We start from the raw sequence: 13,462 nt of genomic DNA on the forward strand, positions 1-13,462 counted from the left end.
AGCCCTGTGGACCTTCTTGTATAGCCCTCTCAAAATAAATGTATATTTAAAAAATTATATCTATGTGTTCTTCTATAGCACAACCATAGAAGTTAGTGAGAAAGATGAGGATAAAACAGTAATGTAGGGTCTGGTTTATCAAAACTGTTACACAGTTGTCTTATATTTTACCACACTCCATGGGCTTGTTTTAGTTTCCTTTTTAGTTGTTGTAATGGAATGCCTGAGATAAACTGTTTAAGAGGGGGGATAGTTTATTTTGTATTTGATTTCAAAGAGTGTCTACCCATCAGTCAGGGAGGGCGTGATGGCTGGGCTGAGGTGGCTGTGGCTTGTGGTGAATCCCATCCACATCTCGGCAGACAGGATGTAGTTTATTTGGTCAAGAAGCAGGATGAGTCTGAAACAGTAAAAGGCCTGTCCTAGTGGTCTGCATCCACACATAGCCCTTTTGTCCAAAGGTTCTGTGAACCCCCATGACAGTGCCACCTGCTAGGACCAAATGTTCAATATGAATTAGTCTCTGACAGTTCACACTCAGATCATTACCACTGCTGTAGGGTAAGAGTCATCATTAGAACACTGTATGTTACAGGTGTGTCTTTATTATTTTCACCTTCTGGGTGACTTTGACTCACAGCTGACCAGATCATTATTTTTTACTGTGGAGTAGCTGACAAGAAGATTAAGAGACAGGACATGTCTGCCTCTTTCTTGTCTGCTCAGTTGCTTAGCTGCTATAGTCACTGTGTCTGTTTCTTTGCAGAAATCCTGAAGCCTCGTGCCCCTGCTGTATAAGACAATGTAATAAAATCACAGAAACCCAGGATTATTAACTGGAAGCAATTAGGATGTGCTTCTCACAAAGGACAAGGGCACATTTATTGGTCTCAATCCAAATTTTGCTGGTTTTGAAATTTTTTGTATAACAGAGGGTCATCATGCACATGACACTTGAAAGACCTTTGTTCTAGGAGGTACCTACAAGTAAGCTATATATAGGCTATTAGTTTGACATTTAGAAATATCAGTAAGGCAAAAGATCCTTGCATTGTTGTATACAGTGGGGCATCTTTGGCCTTAGGGTTATCTACTGTGAATGGACAGTGGTAATTATAGAGAAAGATTAACAGCACTGGATTTTGACACATGGTTCTAGCTCTGCCATTAACTGCCTTGGGGACAGTTGATTACCTTTCTGTAAACCTCAGTTTTCTCATCTGTAGCTTCACATGGTGATGATGAAATTTTAAGACCAAAGTTTGTGACGGGTTTTGTATCAACACTTACATGTAGCATATTCTAAAACCTTACTGAAAACTGGAAAGCCTTTTTCCCCATAGGCTGACTATATATGCTTGCCCAGTAACGGCCTTTGCCTTTTGTTTCCCTCCTAGACTGCCTCTTTAAGCTGTGTCCTATGAATCGATACTCCGCACAGAAACAGTTCTGGAAAGCTGCTAAGCCGGGGGCCAACAGCACAACAGATGCGGTGCTGCTCAACAAATTGCATGTATGTATGGAGGTGGCGTATCGGTGATGGGGGCGGGTGTCCTGAGTGGTCACCTGAACAGTAGCTGAGGGTGGGAAAGGGTTGGTTATGTCAGCCTCTGACACTATCTGTTGGCTTTTAAAGTTCTTCATCCTCCTCATCCTCATCCTCATCACCATCCTCTTCCTCCTCCTCCTCATCATCCTCATCATCACCATCATCTTGTTGTCATCATCGTTGTATGAGTGTTTTGCCTGTGTGTATATCTGTGCACCATGTGTGCAGTGACCAGGAGAGGGTGTTGGACTCCTTGGAACTGGAGTACCATATGGTTGTGAGCTGGGAATCTAACTCAGATCTGCAATGAATAACTCAGATCTGCAATGAAAGCAGCCATTGCTCTTAACTGCAGAGCAATCTCTCCAGTCTCCTGGCTTTCTTAAAACAAATTCTAAGGAATGATGAGTACAGCCATCTTGAGATATTTTGCAGGGAGACAGCACTTCCCCTTCCCCCTGACTTTGCAGGGGTGACTTGAGGCAAAATGGTGGCTAGAATTGAATCTTGGCTCTGCCACTCATTGACTGTGAACTTGATCAAATTATCCAGCTCTGTCTATGGGCACCTAAAATGGAAGCCGTGGTCATGTCCACCTTAAAAGGAAGTTGGGAGAATCACACTAAAGGGTACATAGATGTCTTATGAACACCGCCAGGCATGTGATTAATAACTTCTGTCTATTCCTTAATAAATTTGGCCATTATCATTGCATTTATCATATTAATTGGCATATAAGAAAAGTATTTCCAGAACTGCTGATGTCCAGTGTGACCACAGCAAGTCTCTGAGCCTCTCTGAGATGATCATCCTATAAAATGATGAGGTAATTCTTCTGCTGCCTGGTACCTGGAGGCTAAGCTGTGTAGACGCTCTATGAGATGTCCAGAAGGGAGCTCCTGCCATAGAGCCAGTGTAACGTTATTGAATTACTGAATACTCCGTTCCTCATGCTGTTTTATTTTTCTCCGTGTCACTTGTGTGTCTTCTTATAGTATAATTGCATGAGAGAAGGTGCTTGTATCACTTGGGGTTCGTGCTGAGTCCCTCGTGTCTATAGTCAGGATTCACAGACCCTAGGTACTCAGGAAGTAAGCCCAAGAAGCACATAAACATGGTGCTTTTTGGTGCTTAGTCATAACATGAAGATAGTCTCTTGGCCCTGGAGGAGCGTAAAAAGTCCCCAGGCTCAGCCTGCTCTGTGTATCAGTATCATAACCATCTGTATTTGATGAGGTTGACCTTAGGAGAGGGGGCTCCTTTCCTCAGCATATAATGCTATGATAAGGATTCTGTGTCCCAGGCAGGATCTACTGCACAGGCTCCTAACTTCTACCAGCTCATGCTGAGGCCAGTGTGAAACACACAGAATCACTCCCATGGCTCCAGACTTTGTCTTATGTGTACGGTTGTCTGTGCCTGGGCTCTGAACTTCATTCTCTCTTGAGCTACTACTGTCGAGCCTTCTTATCATAGTAGGATTTACTCACTTTATTTTATTGAGCAGCCCACACTCATCCCAGACACGTGACCTTCACACTCAGAGCTCATCCTTTTGGATCGTCCTTCTCCGGGACCTTCTTCAGCTAAGACTTGCGCATTCCTCTCCTAGGCTTCACTGGCCTCTCAGCAGAGTGTTCCCTACACGCTCCTTGTAGAGATATTGTCTGCTTTTTCCACTTTAGCTTCCTCTTTATATTCTTCTCGGTGTTCATTATAGTCTACAATTATGTGTAATAAGTTCCTTAATTATTTGTCACTCATTAAAATGGCAGCTGTACAAGGATGGGGCATCGCCTCTTGTGTACGCTTCTCTCATGGTATCTGGAATAGAGGAGTCACTTGAGAAACACTGGCTGACTGAGTATTGTACTAAGTACCAGAGGTAGAATTGTGTCAGAGCCTTAACCTTATAGAATCTTTCTAGCTTCTGTACGAATAAAGAATAAAGAGGTAATGAAACCTTACAGTTAATAAAGAGGCAACACATAACAACCTACCCTTTACTGTGTATGAGAGTGTGGTGCAGTGATCAGGGAAAGCTTCCTGGAGGAAGAGGGAAGTAACGTGTAAGCCTCTGTGTGAGGCATCTCCCAGAATTACAGAGCAGAAGAAAGAATAGAAGCAAAGCCCTGGAGGGTAGAGATTGTATAAAGACTGAAAGAATTATGTTATTTGTACAGAACTCATCCCGTCGGGCTTAGCCTCCACAGGCCCATTGCTACCTCTGTACATACTACATACCAGATCTTAAATAGATGACAAAGGAGAAAGAAAGGGAAATGATAAGTTATGTAATAAATTACACACTTAGGTTAACGTGTAGTGAGAGCTGCTCTGGGAGATGAGAATCAGGGCTTGCGGGACTTAAATGACACAGGTAGGTAGTACTTGTGGGCTGGGAAGCCTGGTGTCTGTTATGGGACTTTCATGATGACCAGAAGCTCCTGGCACTGTTACAAAGGACATGCAGTGCACTTTGGTGCATCAACAGTACCTGCAGCGCTTGTGAAAGCATACTGGTGATAGTACTAATGAGCTACACAGAATTACGCCCTGTCCTGAGGTATGAAGTGGAGTAGGGCCTGGGTTCTGGAAGTTGCAGGTGCATTTTAATTCAGGTGAATGCCAAGGGAGCCATGAGACTGTGTAGGATGAAATGACCGCTTGTTGCACAGGACTGAGCCAGGCATTTCATGGGGACCAGCCTGACAACTGAATGTCACTTTCTCTCCTCCTTTTCTTCCTCCTCTTCCTCTTTTTCTTCCTCCTCCTCCTTTTCTTTCTCCTCCTCCTCATCTTCCTCCTCATCTTCCTCCTCCTCCTCCTCCTTTTCTTTCTCCTCCTCCTCATCTTCCTCCTCATCTTCCTCCTCCTCCTCATCTTCATCCTCATCTTCCTCCTCTTCCTCCTCCTCCTTTTCTTTCTCCTCCTCCTCCTCCTTTTCTTCCTCCCCCTCCTCATCTTCCTCCTCTTCTTCCTCCTCCTTTTCTTCCTCCTCCTCCTCCTTTTCTTCCCCCTCCTCATCTTCCTCCTCCTCCTCCTCCTCCTCCTCCTCCTCCTCCTCCTCCTTTTCTTCCTCTTCCTCTTCCTCCTCCTTTTCTTCCTCCTCCTCTTCCTCTTCTTCCTCCTCTTCCTCTTCCTTCTCTTCTTCCTCCTCCTTCTCCTCTTCTTCCTCCTCCAATCATTGTGCCAATCAGAAGTACCCACCTCCACCCCCAAGCCTGTGATGGGAACATGGGCTTCTGGTTGAAGGGTCAGAAAGGTCTTTAATTCTCCCTCCTCCTAGGGTACAGTTGCCTGGGGCATTATCTTTTTGGATGCCCTAGGTGTCTTTGGTTGTCTTGCTTTTGCATCTCTGGTATGAAGATTACCTCATTCAATGAGATCTTGGCAGCACATCTCAAATGCTTTCTTCTCCTTTGCTTAAGGTAGGGGTTCAGACTCATAATCCTCTTGACCAGGGGGGAACCTACAAGAATAAAGGAGGCCTAGAGAGCAGGCTGCTCTTGGGGTTCCTGCATGTGATGCGATGGGAGCAGCTCCACCTCCCTGCTGTGCTGTGTGGGAAGGTGCATTGAGAGCTGCCCATAGCTGCTGCCTTGACAAGTGAAGAGAGAAAACTATGCTTCTGGGTGTAATGCTTCGATTTTCAAACTACACTGGCAGCTAATTTAGTTAAGGCTTACAGCATGCACTCCACAGCAACTCAGAACAATGGCTGGGCTAAAGCCAGATGTGAGTCTTTAGTGTCATTTGCAACCTGTGATCTATGTATTTTTCCATCAATACTTCCTTTTGATGCTCCAGCTTGCAAATGGATGAACAAAATATACCATTTTTGTTTTCTAAAATCTATTCTTAAAGGTGATTAAGAACTTTCTACTCTTTCTCTCTCTTTTCTGTGTGTGAGAGAGAGACAGAGACTAAGAGACAAGAGACAGAGAAAGATGTGGGAGTTGTATTATGTCTTTATGCTATTTATGTTTTGAAAGTATATGGGAAACCAGTTCCTTGCCCTGATCTGAGATGACTGGCATGGCTTTGCAGTCGTGAGTGATGGCCGCCCTTGACTTTGCGTGGCTCAGTCTTTATTGCTTAGTTGGAGTTTCTCCCCCTTATCCCAGAAATCTTCTGCTCCTTTTGGTTGCAGTCATTAAAATGTGGTATTTTGGTTGGTGCCTTCCTTGCCTTTGGGGGCTGGGGGCTGGTCTCTAGTGGGTTTTTATTTTTATTTTGGTCAATTACCGGGCAGCACCCGAGAGTCAGATGTCAGGTTATTTTTAATTAATGCCATTTAAGGAATTTGTTGTCTAGACCACTCAATGTCCTTGTGACAGGGGTAAGCAATTTGCACAGCCCTCTGAAGGAGAATGACATCTAGTGGCTGCTTACTGTGTGCTCACTTCTCCAATAGAAGCTGGGTTTTGACTCTTTAGCTACCAGTTTCCCAGAAGTCTCTCTGCCAAATGAGTTAACTTCACCTTCATATCACAACCTTAATTAAAAAGGTTCTAGTAATGTTTCCTGAGAGTAGTTTGCCCTTGAAATGGGTGTGGACACTGTTAGGATTTTGAGAATTGAGCATGTCATTAAGCTGTTTGACCTAAGCTAAGCAGATGAATGACAGGTATGTATTGTTTATTTCAAGTCTAGGAGTAGCTGGGTTTTTGGATCTTTAACTCAGTCTGCTATTGCGTCATTGAGATCTCAGTGACCTTACCTTTATGACCTTTCGGTACCAATTTAATAATGCTTGCTTTATTTCTGAAATAAAATAATAGGTGACTATATCAGAGTTGACCTTGATCTTGTTTAGGGCACATGGTAACGTCAGCAGCCCAGAAACTGTGGGATGGAATACTTTTTCCTTAGAAATTAAAAAATGATTTCTACCCCACTGTGTAAGGGAAGTGAATAGTAGGTAGTGCTCTTGGCAAGATCTTGAAAGAAAACACAAAAAATTTACGTAGCTTTAAAAAATATCCAAGCCACCTGCCACCCATAGAGACACAAAAAAGATGTAGCTCCAGAAACCACACAAATGGGCGCTATAGGAAAAGAATTCCAAAATAAATATGGAGAGGAAAGGTGAGGCCAGTTAGCTCCTGGGAGCCTGAGTGGGACTGACGAAGGCTGATGTCGCTCTTCATGGTCAGTCTGCACTGCTCCCTGCACGGGGGATTTTCAAACTCTAGGAGAAGAGATACTATTTTCTCTAATTTCTGTGAGGTTTCTGTGGTTCTCACTTTATTGTGAGTAAACAGAAGGTTTTTGGTTCACTTTTAATGGCTATATGTTTACTTTGTTGTAGGACAATATTGAAATTTTAGATAACCATTCCCTGTAGGCAGGGGAAGAAGGGAGACTTAATCAAGATCCTGAATATATTCAGTATATATCTTTGTGCTTTTGTGAGGTTGTTTAAAAAGACTTAAAAACTCCTAGAAATAAAATTACTGCGTAAAGTTACGTCCATTGAGAGACGTTCCACCTTGCACCCCACTATCCTTAGAAAGGTTGTATCAGTTGACTGTGTTATAGTATGTTCATGGATGTATTTAAAGAGTTTAATAAACATTGACCTCATTACTTTCAAGGAATTGGGCAACCTCAGCCTAGGGGCCCAAGTACAATCTGGGTTTTGCTACTTTCTAATCTACATATCATGTTGCCTATTGAACCTAAAAATCATGATGGCTACTTTTTGTTTATAAGCCAGGTTTTGTCTTTTAAGGAGAATTATTTAAGGACTAGTGCATGAACTTCAATGAGTTTTATTTATTCTCTGTGTGGATGTGTTCTGGTATGTGAGTTTATTCACGTGTATAATTGTGTGGATGTGTGTAAAGGCTACAAGTTAACCTTGGATGGTGATCTGTAGAAGCCAAAACTGTGTTGTTTTTTTTTTCTGTTTCTTTGTTTCTGTGGTCTTGCTTGTTACCAGATAAAACCAGGGATCTGTCTCTACCTCCCCTACATCCAGCAATGTAGGGATTACAAACCTGTGCCATCCTGCCTGGCTTTTTATGTAGGTCCTGGGGATTGAACACTCCAGTCTTCATGCTCTCTGGCAAGCACTTTCCCAACTAAGGCATCTCTCAGTCTCTGCACTGAACATTTTATATTCAAGCTATTAGTAAGAGGCGAATTGGAGACTTCTCCTTATATAAGAGGCTGTAGAAGCAAGCTCACAAAATGGCACATAAGTTACTGCTTTCTGTGTTTGTTCAGTACTAATGGGCATGCACGATCATCAGCAAGCAGTGTGCAGAAATGAGAGAGATGTAACTCATAGTTTGACAAACTTTTGACTGTGATCTTCCAAGTGTCTTTAAGGTAAATCTTGGCTTCTATTCTCCATCTATTTTCTGTTTAATTTACTTTTATTTTAGACAACTGCCCTTTGCTCTCTAGGTCCATTGCTTTGTAATTAATTTCTGTTACCTAATAGTATCTTTTTAATGATCAGTTTGACACTGATTTGTGCCCACTCAGCATAGATAGGAACTGGCTTAGGGTTTCTACTGTTGTGATGAAATACCATGACCTAAGCAGCTTGGGGAGGAACAGGTTTATTTGGCTCACACTTCTTTATTGCTGTTCACCACCAATGGAAGTCAGGACAGGAACTCAAGCAGGGCAAGAACCTGAAGTCAGGAGCTGATGGAGAGAGCATGAAGGGGTGCTGCTTACTGGCTTGCTCCTCCTAGTTTTCTGAGCCTGCTTTCTTATAGAACCCTGGACCACCAGCCCAAGGATGGAACCACCCACAATGGGCTGAGCCCTCCCCAGATGCCTTACAGCTGGATCTTATAGAGGCATGTTCTCACTAGAGGTTCCCTCCTTTCAGATAACTCTAGTTTGTGTGTCAAGTTGACATAAGACCAGCCAGCAAGAGACTTAATATTTTTAGGCTTTTAGGTCTTAACTGAGGCTCTTGGAATTTCTTGGGACTAAGAAAAGGTTCATGAGAAATTTCCATCTTAAAATTATGTGAGGCCAAGAAGTGCTACTCAAGAATTCTGTAAGCATGAACCTAACCAGTGAGGTGGGTGTTTTGGGCATAGGAAAGCTGTATTTGCTTTTTTTTCTTGAAAGTGTTATTTTTTAAAATTCATTGATTTTTCTCACTATGACATTTTTACCCTCTTGAATTTCTACTCATTATTAGCTGAGAACAGCTTAGTAGAAAGAACAAACCACTCTGTATGAGGTGTAAACTCTGATTCCAAATGAATCCAGTCCAGTGTTTGGGAAACTACCTGTGGGGACTAGAGAGAGCTCTAGGGTGTATGGATACAGGGTAGATATTGGGAAAACATGGATGGGGAGTGGAAAGACTGGCATGCTGTGGTATCTACGCTAGCTTTTTAAATGCAGCTCGGACAAAAGAATGAGAGATCTTTTGTACAGAGGTCATCATGGCTACTGAGTGCTGCTGTATTGTCTGCAAGGCACCATGTCTGGATATGACTGGTGTTCTGTAGCTTTATCGTTGTATTGGTGAGAGTAGAAGACTGGTATATAATTCAAAAAGAGAAGGAGAGAAATGGCTGAACACATCCCTCCTTGTTATTGCTGTTACACACATGGTTACCTTGCAGGGATTCCCCGACAGGCAGGTCATTATCTCCCAGCACATTGTCCTGCTTGTGAATTGGGATTGCTTCCTGTGATTTTTCCCAAATCTTGCCTTTCTAAATCACATGCACCACAGGTAGAGCTAGGGAAGACTGTGAACTTGAAAAAATGGTTAAGATTTTGGCTCAGCCCACCTAAGTCTTGTTTTAAAATTATCTCCAAGACGTTTTTTAATTTTAGAATCTTGTCCCTAATAATAAAAACCGAATTATTATCTTAGTCATGTGAAGTCTTAGTCTTTGAAGAGACACCATGACCACAGCAAATCTTATAAAATAAACCAGTTAACTGGGGCTTACTTATAGTTCATAGGTTTAGTCCAATATCATTTCAGGAAACATGGTGGCACACAGTCAGACATCATACTGGAGAAGTTCTACAAATGGATTGCAGATAGACAGAGACAGAGACAGAGAGACAGAGACACTGATCCTGGCTTGGACCCTTGAAAACCCAAAGACCACTCCCCCAGTGACACACTTCCTCAAACCAGGCCACAACTACTTCAAGAAGGCCACAGCTCCTAACTTCTGTCTAGTAGCACCACTTTTGGTGTCCAGTCTATGGAGGTCATTCCTATCCAAGCCACCACAATTATTTTATTGAAAGATTGGAGATAAGGTAACTCAGAGGTAGAGTTTGCCTATCATGTACTAGGACCTGGGTTTTATTCCTAGTACTAAATAAGTAAATAAAAATTAATTAAAATGAAAAATTATTGAATGCTTATATCTGCCATCTATTTTCTGTCATATTTATGGTAGTTTGTTAATGCTTGTGAGGTCCCTTGAGTTTTACTAACATGTAGTGACCTGGTCAGGTGATAAAGTTACTGTGTAGGGACTCTAACATGATATCCCCAAGGGTCCTGTGAAAATGAAGGTATGTTACCTGAGAAAGGGAACCCATTGGCATCTGGTAGTATCTTGCCTGAAGGGAAGGGGTGAGTCTCTAGGGAGCAAACATGGCAAAGAAATGGTTCTGAAGCTTCCCTACATTACTGGTCATTGGGCTGTTACCTTCCATCAGGTTCTGTATATGATTTCTTTCCTGTCCTGTTTCTTTGATCCATTTTCAGGATGGGTAATGGGCTTCAATGACAGTCTGCTTATAATCTTAGTGGTTTCCCGTTGGCATGCGGTGATGTATATGATAGTTTGTTTAATATGGCTTGGACAAAAGAATGAGAGATGACTTTTCATAATGTTGGCCCCCACAGCCTCTTCTCGGACCTTCTATTTGGCTTTGCCACGAGTGTGCCAGGCTTGACTGGTAATGAATGCCCTTTAGCCTTACTTGTAACTGTACAAATTCAGAGTTTAAGCCAAATGCATTTTTGAGGATTACTTCTGTCATTTAGTAAATGTATGATGATAATAATTGCATGTTTCTTGTTTTAAATTGGGGTTATCTTTCTTTCAAGAAACCAAATGAAAATTAAATAAATTATAATGAATTTTTGACAGTAGTGAATAACAGGCCACATGTGGTACAATCCGTAGCCACTATGCAAGGTGATTTATATGAGGTATGGGTACCATTTGTATCCTGGTTTTACAAATAAAGAAACAAGCTCACAGGCGTTTCATAATAAACTAAAGTTCCCCAAACCACGTGCTGCTCAAGATCAGCTTTTCAGTTCGGTTTTATTTTATTCCAAAACTTTAAAGCACATTTGTAAATCACAAGAGGAATGCAGAACCCTTTTTGGCCTTACTCTATTGTTCATATATATATATATATATATATATATATATATATATATATATATATATATTTGTGTGTGTGTTCTTGACTAGTTTCTTATAAGCAGGTGCCCCATGATTTCCAAGCTCATATTAACAAAGCCTCCAAAGCCCTGAAAGCTTGAGTTCACGTACATAGGCCAGGCTGAGTTAGCTGAGCTTCACAGGCTCCTGGCTCATTTTACAGAGCCTGAGGCTGTACCCAGGGATTCACTTGCTGTGCAATTCGGATCACTGTAGTTGCTGCTGAGGAATGAAACCATTTGCTCTTTGTGACCGGTTCTCCTTGTCAATGATACAGCATGCCGCAGACTTGGAAAAGAAGCAGAATGAGACAGAAAACAGGAAATTGCTGGGGACTGTCATCCAATATGGCAACGTGATCCAGGTAGGCACAGCTGCTCTTTTCTTCTGGAGCTGACACGTGAGAAAGGAAAAAAAAAAAAAGAAAAAAAAAACTGAGCAAGCAAACTCATGATGTGGGTTCCATTCCCTTGGCTATAGCAGTCACTTCTTTGAAAACAACCAAAACAACAAAACACACCCTCCTTGTGTTTCTTATGTTATCACGTGGTCATGCTCTTGGGTCATGCATGCTGTGAGCATTTCCTTTCTCAGCCTGTTGCTGATCACTTGCATGCGGATGGTTTAGAGGGGACCCTTGATGACTGAAGAGGACACTGCTTGTCACAGTTTTACATCACTTACAATGTTAGGGATTTCTCGTGTTCGGTGAAAATTGAATGCTCTGTGTGTTTTAGCTTTTGTTTAGGAGCTGTTTGCCAGTGAAAATAAAAACAGTTGTGTGCAAACACAGATGTATGTATGTATGTATACATGTCCAGTGAAAATCAAAACAATTGTGTGCAGTATGTGTGTATGTATGTATGTATGTATGTATGTTGGTATGTATGTATGTTGGTATGTTTGTATGTATGTATAAGGTTTCATGCAGCCCAAACTGGCCTTATGCTCACCATGTGACTGCGTTGACTTTCAATTTTCCTCTGCTCTATAAGCATTGGGGTTGTGGGCATATAAAGGCTCAGGTACCTTCACAAAACCTTAATCATATGTATCCTTCTAAATAATTTTTTATTAATCAAAAGTATCTCACAACTGTCATATTGCAGAGTTGTTTGCTTCACCTGTTATCCTCTGTACCCTCGAACCTGCTGCAGAGATAACACAGTTCTAGCACGGGCTCTACCCTCCTTCTCAGAAGGTGCTGCCAACCTTGTAAACTACTAATTAGGAATGAATTTCTTTCTGATTTTATTGCTGTTGGTGTAGAACAGTGCTAACTAACCATAAATATGGAAAAAACTATTAAAAATGGGTAAAAAATAACTCTGTGTGTGTGTGTGTGTGTGTGTGTGTGTTTTAAAAGTATGGCATGTAAAAGTTAACTAGAAAGAGTCTTGCTAAGTTGCCCAGGTTTGCCTTGATCTTACTATATAGCTCAGGCTTGCCTTGATTTTACTGTATATCCCAGGCTAACATTGGGTCTTCTTCCTGCTCTGGCCTCCTGAGTGCTAAGATTGCAGGTATGGGGGGGGCCACCATTCCTGGATAATGCTTTTTGATTAAATGCTTACTTAGGTTAGGCCTTATTCATAGCTCTCAAAAGCTATTGGAATATTAGATTATCAATCCCACGTGTCCTTTTGATGGATGTTCCATCCTGTTATCAAAGCAAGGCCAGTTCTCTGAGGCTCAGAGTAGGTAATACTCAGTTGGTTAGACTGGAGAACTGGCTGCAACTGAAGATTAAAGAAGTACATAGAGGGTACTGACTGCTAATACATTCCAGTCCTGTGAGGTTTCAAGAAAGACATGCCAAACCAGTTGATGCGGTATCTACTTTTAGGATGGGTTTAAGCAATCTCAACTTTATTTCTGGTCTCAGGCTTTGGAACTCACCTGTGGGAAGGTGAGCTAGTATGTGGAGGATCATCAAGGGCCTGGCAGGACATAATTGTCTTCTGTTTATCTTGGCCATGGGCCATCCAGAATTCACAAACTATACAGGTTATTCCTTCATTCTCAGCAGTTCTATCAGTAGATTCGTGGGCCTCATAAGGGTGTTCTTGTGTCATCATGTGAGCAGGAGATGTGACAACAGCAATGGAGTCACATGCTGGCCTTATCCTCTAGGGACTGAGAAATCTTGAGTTCGTGTTTTTCTTTTCCACATGAACATGGGAGACCTTAATAATGCTTACTGGTCCCAGATTGTTAGACAAACGTCTTCCCTCCTTCATGCTTTATGTAATCAGCATTTTAGGGTGAAGAATGAAGCAGTCAGTGAAGGCAGATTCACAGGGTGTCCTTCACAGAGAATGACAGTCCTCTGATGGAGCTGCCTTTTAAGTCAGACTTGTGCATAGTGACTGCCTTCCTTCATTCCCCACTGGTATCAGTGCCTCATCAGTTTGATGACAGTCCCTTAGCCCCTATCCACAGGGTGCCACCATACCTCTCTAGCAGCCTTAAGATGATGGAACAATGGGCTTCTGCAGTG

The 13,462-nt window shown here is 42.1% G+C and overlaps 1 protein-coding gene across 1 annotated transcript in view; it reads left to right on the forward strand.

Annotated features, from left to right (window-relative positions):
• The window catches only part of Itpr1 (inositol 1,4,5-trisphosphate receptor type 1), a 320,805-nt gene that overhangs the window by 115,666 nt on the left and 191,677 nt on the right, over positions 1-13,462 (forward strand). The window contains exons 5-6 of the mRNA XM_076940207.1: positions 1,398-1,513; positions 11,240-11,326. Coding sequence (XP_076796322.1) covers positions 1,398-1,513; positions 11,240-11,326 — 203 coding nt within the window. The remainder of the gene's footprint in view (positions 1-1,397; positions 1,514-11,239; positions 11,327-13,462) is intronic.

The sequence above is a fragment of the Arvicanthis niloticus genome, chromosome 9, assembly GCF_011762505.2.
Source record: "Arvicanthis niloticus isolate mArvNil1 chromosome 9, mArvNil1.pat.X, whole genome shotgun sequence".
In the NCBI taxonomy this organism is placed as follows: domain Eukaryota; kingdom Metazoa; phylum Chordata; class Mammalia; order Rodentia; family Muridae; genus Arvicanthis; species Arvicanthis niloticus.